This window comes from Triticum dicoccoides, chromosome 3B (assembly GCF_002162155.2).
Source record: "Triticum dicoccoides isolate Atlit2015 ecotype Zavitan chromosome 3B, WEW_v2.0, whole genome shotgun sequence".
Taxonomy (NCBI): Eukaryota; Viridiplantae; Streptophyta; class Magnoliopsida; order Poales; family Poaceae; genus Triticum; species Triticum dicoccoides.
In genome coordinates this window covers 465054393-465065556 of record NC_041385.1, presented here as the reverse complement: position 1 = coordinate 465065556, position 11164 = coordinate 465054393, and the positions used below count along the sequence as shown (strand labels likewise).

Sequence of the window (11164 nt, the reverse complement as noted above, 5' to 3'; positions counted from 1 at the left end):
ACACCATTCAAAAGTTTGAAACACATTAGTCCAAGGCTTCAATAGTCCAACCAAACCATCCTGCGGCATTGCATTCCAGAGTTGCAATCAACAATTAAGGCATGAGTTCCTAACAATTGCAAAATTGTAAGGAATCAATATCATCAGGCATGAATTTTGTAAAAAAAATCTGACAGAACGTTGTTGATTCAGAGTATTACAACCAACATACATCTTTTAGTTCATGCCAAGCAAGAAAATTTAGTGACTATTTGTTTCTTAATCGTGAAGCTCACTAGAGGTATAAAATTGACACTAAACACTGTCAATTGTTTGAAACGGCAAAAGGCAAACAACAAAAATCATTTACAACCGCTAACTCATGCAAATGCAAGAACAGCTTGAAGATGGTAAATACAACATCCAATAGACGTATCCAAGCAACATAAGAATTCTTAGGACTGCACATAGTATTAAGCAATTAGCAAGTTGCATAATGAGAAAGGAATAGCAACCTGCAATCATGGCGTTCCACGAGATGACATCTTTGACATAAATCTCATCAAAAAGCTTCCTGGCGCTCCCCACATCTCCTTCCTTGCAATATCCAGTGATCATGGCGGTGGATGCCATGACATTCTTCTCTGGCATCGCTGCAAACAGTTTTCTTGCCTCGTCGAGCATGCTGTTGTCAACATACCCACTTATCATCGCTGCCCACGACACTAAGTTCCTCTCAGGCATTTCGTCAAACACCGCACGCGCCCTACCCACCTCCCCACGTCGCGCGAGCCCATCAACCATGGTGGTGTACGACACCACGTTCCGCTCAGGCATTTCACCGAACAGCCTCTCCGCGTCGTTCATGCAGCCGAGCCGGACGAGCCCGGCAAGCATGGCGTTCCACGAGGCCACGTTGCGACGCGGGGTACGCGCGAAGTAGGCGGAGGCGGCAGCCAGGTCGCCATGCGCGAGGCAGCCTGCGACGACGGAGTTCCAGGAGATAACGTTGCGGGACGGCATGTCGTCGAAGAGGCGGCGCGCCGCGGGCAGGTCCCGGCCGACGCGCCAGAGCGCGGTGAGGAGCGCGTTCCAGGAGACGACGTCGCGGCGGGGCATGGCGTCGAACACCCGGCGCGCCGCGGCCAGGTCGCCAGCGCGGGCGAGGGCGGTGATGCGCTGGTTGTCGCGGACGAGGAGGCGAGAGGCGACGATGGCAGGAGCACGCGCTGGGTGCATTGGGACAGCATGTGTGTCGGTGTTGGCCGTCGAGCGTCGATGGAACTCGTATGGGAAAGCAAGCAGAGATTGCACATAATGAAAGAAGAAAGGGTTTAAGATTCCCTTAGAAAAAAGGGGGTTTAAGAGCATCTACAGATAAATTATGGCTCGTGGTAGTAATCGGACACTTGTCAAATTAGCACAATTACGTCCGGACATCTCATATTAGATTCTTAAATTCATATAAAGCATGCAAACAAAATAACCTACGTACTACATAGATGATCTAGTCACTCCTCGTTAAAGATGTCAATTATCTCCGTGCCGGCTCCGGGTACATGGGTGGCAGCTGCAGCTGCTCCGCTCCGGCCTCCTCCTCCTCTATCTCCGCGTCGAGTTCGGTGAATAGCGCGTCGGACACCGCCTGCTCCTGTCGGTTGGCCTCCACATAGGCCTCATCCTGGATTGACTCCAAGATGGCCTGCTGCTCCGTCATCTACGCGGCTTGGGCGACGGCGAACTCCGCCCCGCCATGTTGAACCCGAAGCAAGCTGCTCCGTCTCGTCCTCCTGTGGATCTTCCACCTCCATCGACTTCGGCAGCTGCTCTCCCTCCTACTCCTCTGGTTGCTGCTCCTCCTCCTCCTCCGACTCCTGTAAGTCTGGAGGCAGCCCGCAGCGATGCGGTTGGCGTGTCTTGCCTGGATCTCCTCCGCGATCTGCCTCCGGCACTCCGGCGTGAGCATAGCGTACGTGGTGATCTTTCGCCGGACCATGGCGATGCTGGAGAGCGGGGGAGAGGAGGCGGATGGGCTCGAGTGGCGGCATAGAGAGAGAGAGAGAGAGAGAGAGAGAGAGGAGGTGGATGGGCTAGGGTTGGGGGACGTCTGCCGGCTTAAATAGCCGAATTTGGCCCGGGGCGGCGAGCCGGAGCGGCGTCACGCGACGTTCACACCGCAGCGACGGAGGAGATGTCCGTCAGACCATCAGGTTTCTAGGCGATTCCACGTGGGATCCCATCGTCAGTCCTACGTGGCACACCCAGGCGCGCCCCGACGCCTCATATTTGGATTAGATATGAGGGGTGCCGGTCAGCCCAGACATTTGAGGCCTGTTTGAAGCACCCGTCTAGATCAGATTTTCGTGACCGGACAGATTGCCCGGGCGTTAAGGCCGGTTTGGAGCACCCGACTGTAGATGCTCTAAGAGCGTCTGCAACAACTCTGGTATCTATAGAGTAACCACTGTTTAGTGAAAATTAAGAAAAAAACTCTCAAACAGTTTTCATAAGCGTGAAAATATTTACCAGATTCCATAAATTCTACTCACTTCGCCCCAAAATAAGTGTCACTTTGTACTAAGTCGGTGACACTTATTTTAGAACAGCGAAAGTACTAAACTTCTCCTTCTTCTACGGGAAGATGGTCTTTCTGTAAATTTTTGCGGGAGCCAAGTACGCCGAACTTTCAGGACCACCTCGTCATGTTTCCTCGCTATTGTCGCACCCCGCCATCACTCTGTGCCTCCCCGCCTCGTCGGTGGCCAGAGGAACCGGTGGCACTGATCACGCCGCCCTGCCTCCCCGCGCGACACCGTTTCGCACCGGCCATCGCCTATCCACCACGCCTCCTGCTACTTCTTGAGCCTGCATTGATTTTTCCCTTGAAGAGGAAAGGGTGATGCAGCAAAGTAGAGATAAATATTTCCCTCGGTTAAGAACCAAGGTATCAATCCAGTAGGAGGCACAAGCAAGTCCCCAATATATGCACATGCACAAACTAACAAACACTTGCACACAACGCAAAAAAAGGGTTGTCATTCCCTTCACGGTCACGAACAAGAGTGAGATCTAATAGAGATAAGTATAAAAGATAAATAAAAGAGCAAACTAAAGCAAATATAAATAAATTGTAGCAAGGTATTTTTGGGTTTTTTGGTTTATAGATCTGAAAATATATGATGGAAAATAGACCCGGGGGGCATAGGTTTCACTAGAGGCTTCTCTCTTGAAAGAAACATACGGTGGGTAAACAAATTACTGTTGAGTAATTGATAGAAAAGCGCATAGTTATGACGATATCTAAGGCAATGATCATGAATATTGGCATCACGTTCGTGACAAGTAGACCGAAATGATTCTGCATCTACTACTATTACTCCACACATCGACCGACTCCTACATGCGTCTAGAGTATTAAGTTCATAAGAACCGAGCAACGCTTTAAGTAAGATGACATGATGTAGAGGGATAAACTCAAGCAATATGACATAAACCCCATATTTTTATCCACGATGGCAACAATGCAATACGTGCCTCACTACCCCTTCTGTCACTGGGTGAGGACACCGCAAGATTGAACCCAAAACTAAAAACCTCTCCCATTGCAAGAAAAACCAATCTAGTTGGCCAAACCAAACCGATAGTTCGAAGAGAAATACAAAGATATCTTAATCCTGCATAAAAGAGTTCGGAGAAGACTCAAATAATATTCACAGATAATCTGATCATAAATCCACAATTCATCGGATCTCAAAAACACACCGCAAAAGAATATTACATCAGGTAAAACTCCAAGAACATTGAGGAGAACATTGTATTGAAGATCAAAGAAAGAGAAGAAGGCATCTAGCTACTAGCTATGGACCCTTAGGTCCGTGGGAAACTACTCACGCTTCATCGGAAGGGCAGCAAGGTTGATATAGAGGCCCTCCATGATCGATCCCCCCTCTGGCAGGGTGTCGGAAAAGGCCCCAAGATGGGATCTCACGGGAACAAAGGCTTGCAGCGGCGGAAAAGTTTTTTTGTGGATGCTTCTGATGTTGGGGGAATATTTGAGAATATATAGAGGTGGATTTAGGGTTGGAGGACTCCCAAGGGGCCCACAACACTACTAGGAAAAGGCATGCTAGTGGCACACCAGTTTTGCCTACTAATGGCGCACTACTGGGGCGCCACTAGCATCACGCCATTAGAGTTAAATTCTAATGGCGCATCGCTGGTGCACCATTAGTATCTGGTGTTCTAATGGCGCACCAAGCAGTGCACCATTAGTATAGCCCACAGTGCGCCATTAGAATGCCTCCCAGGGGGCCATATGTACCCATGTGCTTTGGCTTACTAATAGCGCACTAGTGGGTGATGCGCCATTAGTGTGATTATCACAGTGCGCCATTAGTGTCTTGTGTGGTGCGCCATTAGTATTAATATTAGGGTTTTTTTGTTTTTTTTTCTGATTTTTTCACAGGTTACAAAATATATTATTTGACAGAATATAGACAGCACCACACAACAATAGCAGATTCATCGAATACAATATAAGGTAAGTCTCCGAATACAATTCATCATATTAGTCTCCGAATAGAAAAGACTGAACGAAGATAGAACATTACAAGTCTCGGAGACCGTGAGTAGCGTGTTTGTCTTCACATTACAAGTCGATATCGATCATCTAAACTACCATCACATAGAAGAGAGCTGCGGTCATCATGATGAGCATCATCGCGATGAAACTGGTCTTCACCCGGTTCCTCCAACGCTCCCTCCTCTCTCCCGCTAGATAGCGGGCGTATCTAGATTCCGCCTCCGCCCTAGTGATGTACCCTTTGTAACTGTTACCGCTGAAACGGTGAACCTGTCTCTAACACTCCTCCCAGTCATCGTAGACTCCGGGAAACTTACCCTTGTACACGACATACGACGGCATCTCTATGCACAAGCCAAACAACAAACAATACATAAGCAATATATAAGTATGCAACAAAAGGATCGGAAGAGAAAAGCAAGACATTAATATCATGATTCATGGTCCTACTAATAAATAGCACCGATTACATCTAATTAAGTTGAACGACTGTCCAAACCAAAGAGACATACAAGTTCATTAAAGTTTAATTACAACATGAGCTAATCGATGTTTCAGAACTACAAATAGCATCACTACTTTCGACTCGACTCATGGGACCGAAGCATGGATGAAGCCGCCGTCTTTCGTGATGGTCATGAAGTCGCGGGCGTTGTCAGTCTGCATTTGAAGTGTTGTGTCTATCTCACTGTTGGACGGTTGCTCTTTGAGGTAGAACTGCCCCGAGGTACGAAGGATATCTTGATGGATGATTTCTGCAAACTCCGACTGGATGCGAAAGAATTCTTGTCGGAGGTCCGCGTCCTGGATTGCCGCCAAGCTTGCGGCCCAATCTTTGACATTATTTGGTAGCAGAAGGTGATTATGGTCCCGTACGATCGCCCTCATGTGATGGAGGGTGTAGTAGGCATCCTTCTGACCGCCAGGCGGCTGTTTGACGCAGGGGAACGTCGTATTGTGGGTGAACACGTGCCTGCCATACCTATGAACTGGCCTCTTAAAGGTGCCGCCAGATGTGGCGTAGCCGGGGAGAGCATCATCAAGAACTTTCTTGATATTTGTGTAGTTTATCTTGGAGTCACGGTCCGGGTCGAAATACGTGGTCGTGGAATATTTCGGGCTTAAGAGGATGAGTGTGCAATGTGTGCCACTGCACAGAACACAGAATGTTAGAAAAAAAGAACGATTGAAATCTAAGAAATCATATGTTACGGGGCGGTGAGGGGATGACTTACTCGGGAAAGTAAGGGGCGAGGAAGTTATCCTTATCTGGGTTTGCCATAATGACGAATTCGAGGTGTGAAGTTGCGACTTGTCGGTCCCCAGCGCTGCCCAAGATCTTGGCACGCATGTAGAAGGGGTCGACTATCACGATGTCCAGGGTCTTGTCTCGAATGATCCGCATCTCCATACTCAGCGAAAACAGCCGAACGAAGGTGTAGTGCAGCGGATGGAGATTAAACATAGCAAAGATGTGATCAAACCGCAAGACGATCGTACCCCCAATGGCGCCATCCACAAAGCCCTTGCCCTCTGGCACCTTGGCCACGAAAACCGGGTATGCCACATCTTTCTGGGAGAGATGCCGCTTCTCCAAAGAAAGAACGCTGTCATGCAAACTCCGCATAGCACCGGTTGCAGCATTGAGCATATTTGTCGGTAGCATCGCCCTACCCGCCACATGCACCCTCCTCGAGTTATCCCGAGGTGAAGGTGGCCCGTCCTGAGCACGGATCGTACTCGGTGCCGGCTGGCTCGCACCGGCGCCCTTGGCAGTCTTTCGTTTCCGTCCCTTCTTCTTGATCTGTTGTAATGGGACCGAGTTCTGCTCATAGACCGCCTTCTTGAGCGTGTTGGGGCTGATAATATTTCGCACCTCAGCTATCTGAGGCTCGGTGAAGGCGGGAGCTGGAGGCGTCTCCTGAGAACTGAACGCCAGACGACGCCTGTTGCAATTGGATTTCTCCGCCGTACCAGCTAGATCGCGGTCATCTTGGTTGGGTTCTTGAGAAGGAGGCCCACCGAACTCGTCACCGTACCCATGTTCGGCAAAGTACTTATCGACATTGGTAAATGTACCGTCGTTGTTGTCGTCGTTGTCCGGATCTTGTGCCATATGCATGTCCGGATCCTGTGCCATAGGGATGTCCGGCATGTCCGGTAGCATTACGGCGTTCTTGCCATGGCGCGGCGCCGGCACGACTGTCGGTCTTGTCTGTGGGGTGGTGTCCCCACCCCCAAACGAATCTGGCTCTTCAGCCAAAGCAGGGGCCAGCTTAGGCAGGCACTGAGGGTCATCAGATCTTCTTCGTCGGACCCGGCGGGTTGAATTGGAGGTAACAACTCGTCACAGCCTGGCAGCACCCGAACCAGTTGAACCCTATACATGGTGGGTGGCATCGGTTTACCGTGGAACACGGGGTTGCCTGGTTGAACGATTTTGCCCTTGGCGACATCAACCAACTCGTCGTTCATGAAGTGCAGGAGAGTGCACGGAACGTCGGCGGCGCCCTGCGAAAACATGTAGGGCGTCAGGGATGCCTAGTCAAAGGCAAAAGGAGATGAAGTCCTCGACCGAGAGGCTTAATTAGTTACTGTGATGATGGCGTCGAGCTCGGCTAATGTCGAGGCACCGCCAATGGCGGGCGTGCAACTGACAGAGGGGCCGCTTGCTGGCGAGGTGTCGGCCGGCGTACACCCGGGTGCATTAAGCTCCAATACTCGTGCCGGCGCCGGAGACACCAATACTGCCGCCGCCGATGACACCAATGGCGCCGCCTGCGCGTTGTGCGAGTTGTTGGCCATGAAGCTGGGAATCGGGGGCGGCCCCTGTTGGCCACCCGCAATCCACGTCGTCAGCCCATGAATCAAGGTAGGCATAATGCCGGTGAGCGTCGTTCCCAGTTGTTGTTACACTTGCTCTTGGATAATCTCCGGAATCCGCGCCACTTGTGCCTTGAGTTCTTCGACCTCGCACGACTGGCTTTCCGAGCTGGTCTTTTTCTCCTTTCGCCCACCAACGGTATAGTATGACAACCATTTTGTGGACAAGCCTTTGCCGGCCACACGACCAGCTGCCGACGGCTTACTGAGCTTATCCTTGTTTTTCATTACGTTCAACGCCCTATTTAGAGTGCTGTCCCAAGCAGGGGTGCTCTGAGACGACCCCGCGCTACTGCTTTCAGTATCCTTTGCCAGAACAAGCTCAAGCGCCCTGGTCTTCGGATCCGTGGTAAGTTCCTTTGTTATCGGGTCCTCCTTGTACCGGGCCCTGACAAAGTTTCTGGTCTGCTTGTCACCGCTATATTTCTCGAAGCGGGGCGGTAGGCCTTGCTCGGCACGCTCCGCGTCCTCCTTGTCCCATATAGGCTCCGCCACTCTGTAACCGCCGGGACCGAGTTTGTGTTCCCCTTAGTTCAACTCCCGCATTTCTTTCCCCCACTGACTTGATTCGGAGGTTGCACTGCTCTCGCACTTGATCTTGAACTCCTTGTAGTCATCTTCGCTGATCGAAGGATTTTTCGCCTTGATCTTCTCATAACTATCACCTTTATCAATCATTCTCTTCACTGCGCTTCTCCAAGTAGACAGGGTCGTGCTCATCCTTGTGAGGGAGGCATTGTTCACTTTATTCCCTGAGAGGCGTGTGTTTTCAAATTCAGCGGGGAACTTGTATCGTTCGTGCAGCTTCGTGAAGAGCAGGTTGCGCGAATTCCCTCGGTCCTTATGCCTAAGGTTCTCGGTGTTGATCGAGACGGTGCTCCGGAGAATGCACCCGAGCTAAATCGAGTACCCCTTGACTATATGTTTGGACTCCGTTGGATGCCCGTCGGAGTCCACTTGAGTAAATTCCTCCTTGATGGTGCGGAGCGCGTTCGGGCACCGGTCCTTCCGTTGCTTCTTCGGTTGGCTGCCATCTGTGCGTGCACCGCCATCATCAGTGATGGCATCCTCGGCGGCACCATTAGTGGTGTCATCCCCGACGCCACTAGGGGTTGTGTAGTCAGGATCGGTGTCTTCCATGGCGTCCTCATAGCGGTGAGGTTGTTCCTCCATCTCCTGGGACAGCTCCCAGAATTGCTTGCCGCCCGAACCGCTGGTCTCATCGTTGTTGGCCATGTTTCGCTCTAAATAGGAAAAAAGTTTGGTCAAAAAGTTGGTTATTGTCAAGGAACAAGATCATGGTCTCATCATTTAGGGTTTGTCGACACCGAGGCATCCTAAAAGCTAAGCCCATGCATTAATCACGATGGCGGGGCAGTTGATCCTACTTAACTAAGTACTAAGATACCCCGGCCCATGCATTAGTCGCAAGTACCCCATATGTCCTATTTTTAGCAAAGTCATGCTAAAATTCATAGAAAATTTCAGCATGACCTTTGCTGAAAATAGGACATATGGAGTACCCGAATTTGCCGGAATGGAAGTTAATCGACATTCCGGCAAACTCAAGGGCCTCTCGGGGTACCTGCAAATTCATCACGACACAATGGTCGGAGACAAAACCCAGCAACTTTACAAGTCTTCCACATATTTGTTTGCAAGTTCTGATATGTAATAAAGATGAGCCTCAAAGATGAGCCTCCAATGCTGATTTGTTTGCATTGTTTTAGGAGTATAAACTGAGTATGCAAACTGGATATACACTGAATTTAAATAAATTTACAGAAAAATACCATGTGCTTGTAGGTGTGGTGTCCTATTTGCAGAAAAATACCATGTGTAAGTGGAGTGCAGTGTTCTGCAGAAGCAGATGTTCAGTTGGGTTTCTGCTACTGAAACTTGCCAATTGCAAAGAGTACTGTTGTTGTAAAACTACTGTAAATCTACTCCTCTATACAAATCTTAAAAGCAAGTCTACTTCACCTAAAATTCACCTAAGAGCTGCAATGCCACATAAGCATGTGTGCTAAACCTCTGTCTAACAAGTATTGAGGCAAACAAATATTGCTCCCAACTGAACATTTTCAATTAACTGTAGCAACAAGTATTGGAACACTATGCTCAAAAAGTTCAGTTAACAATATTGACTGCAACTCATTGAAACAAAAAGGGCAGATAATCCTTTTAACCATTCTGTGAGTTTTGAATGAGCTGGTTACTTGGCTGCTGTTATGTCCTAGTACTATGCAAAAGTACTACTCATTTGATACGACGATGATAGCGCTTCGGGTCATGGTCAGGAGTAGGCTTGGGACATGGACTTGATTTAGCATTTAGTAACATCATCAATTATGATGCCAAACTAGTTTAATCCCTAGGAATTAGTTGTTAACATAATCACCCAAGGCCCCAACATTAGGCGATAATGAGCTTCTTTTCCATAGTTTTCTATGCGAAAGCGATGCGAAAGGAAAGATTTTATTTTGTTTGCGCCAAAAAAGGCCTACTAGTGAAGCTCCAACTACGAAGAAGAATCAGACCCTATCCACCAAGATATATTGGCGTATGAGACTGCCATAATCTTGATGAAGTATCTTTGTGCAAAGAACAGGCACAAATTGAAGTGAGCATCTGAAACCATGAGGCCGGCTAAAAGTTTTTGAGCACATCTCCAAGCTACTACTAGAGTTTATCACTTGAATCCATGGACCGTCCAGCAAAGCAAGGCAACCAAGAACAAGACATGGCACAAATCCCTTTCTTATCGACGCAAACTCAGTATAATCTTTTGGAATAAGGCTGTCAAACTAGAAATTATATACTATGCGATTCTTATTGACACAAATGAGCTTCTTTTGCATAGTTTTCTATGCTAAAGCGATATCGAAGGAAACATTTTGCTCGAAGGGCCTACTCTACTATTTAAGCTCCAATAATGAAGAAGAATCAGACCCATCCTCGAAGATATATTATTGGCATAGTATAAAACTATCATGATCTTGATGAAGTACACTATAGATGCATCATGTTGATACTGCTATATATCAACAAATCTGCGAGTTGATGATTACACACATAAAACTTGCAATGATGAAGGAAGCACTCATGCCAAATACTAGCAGTGACTAAAAACTGAGAATTTGATGTCAGTGCATAATTTTATCCCTTCCTTGCCTTCCATCTACTCTGCATCTGATGCATACTACCAGTTGTGACAGCATATTCAGAAAGTGCATTCTGCAGGGTGCGGCCACAGCTAGGCAGGGCGTGGGTGGCGCACGACCACGCGAGGGGCGGCCGGCGCGGTGAGCACGAGCCCGCAGGGAAGTGGTGGGCGGCACAAACGGCGACTAAACAAGGGGAAAAGAGGGGGAATCGATGGAGACGCTCACCGCAGAGCTGGGGAAGGAGAAGGCGAGGCCGACGGTGGTCGGGGCAGCGCGGATCAACGCCGAGAAGTAGTGGTCGGTGATGAGGAAGAAGAGGTTGATGCGCTCGATCCTTGATGACCCGGCTCCAATCCGTGGACGCAGCTCCTAGGCACAACGACAGAGCACGGGGCGGCCGGTGGCCACAGTGACGTGGACGTGGGGGCTCCTCTCCTGGTGGACGTGGGGCGGCGCCGAGGCTCCAAGTCTCCGGCGGCTCCGAGGGTTAGGGAGGGAGGCGAGGGAGGCGGCACTCGCGGGGGAGGCGGGGCTCGGGGGGAGGCGGTGCTCG

General features: G+C 49.4%; 1 protein-coding gene across 1 annotated transcript in view; it reads right to left on the bottom strand.

Annotated features, from left to right (window-relative positions):
* LOC119281400 (pentatricopeptide repeat-containing protein At4g02750-like) overlaps positions 1-1237 on the bottom strand; it is a 3128-nt gene extending 1891 nt beyond the window's left edge. The window contains exon 1 of the mRNA XM_037561916.1: positions 495-1237. Within this exon, the coding sequence (XP_037417813.1) occupies positions 495-1218 (724 nt within the window). The 5' untranslated portion in view covers positions 1219-1237. The remainder of the gene's footprint in view (positions 1-494) is intronic.
* Positions 1238-11164: the final 9927 nt, after the last annotated feature.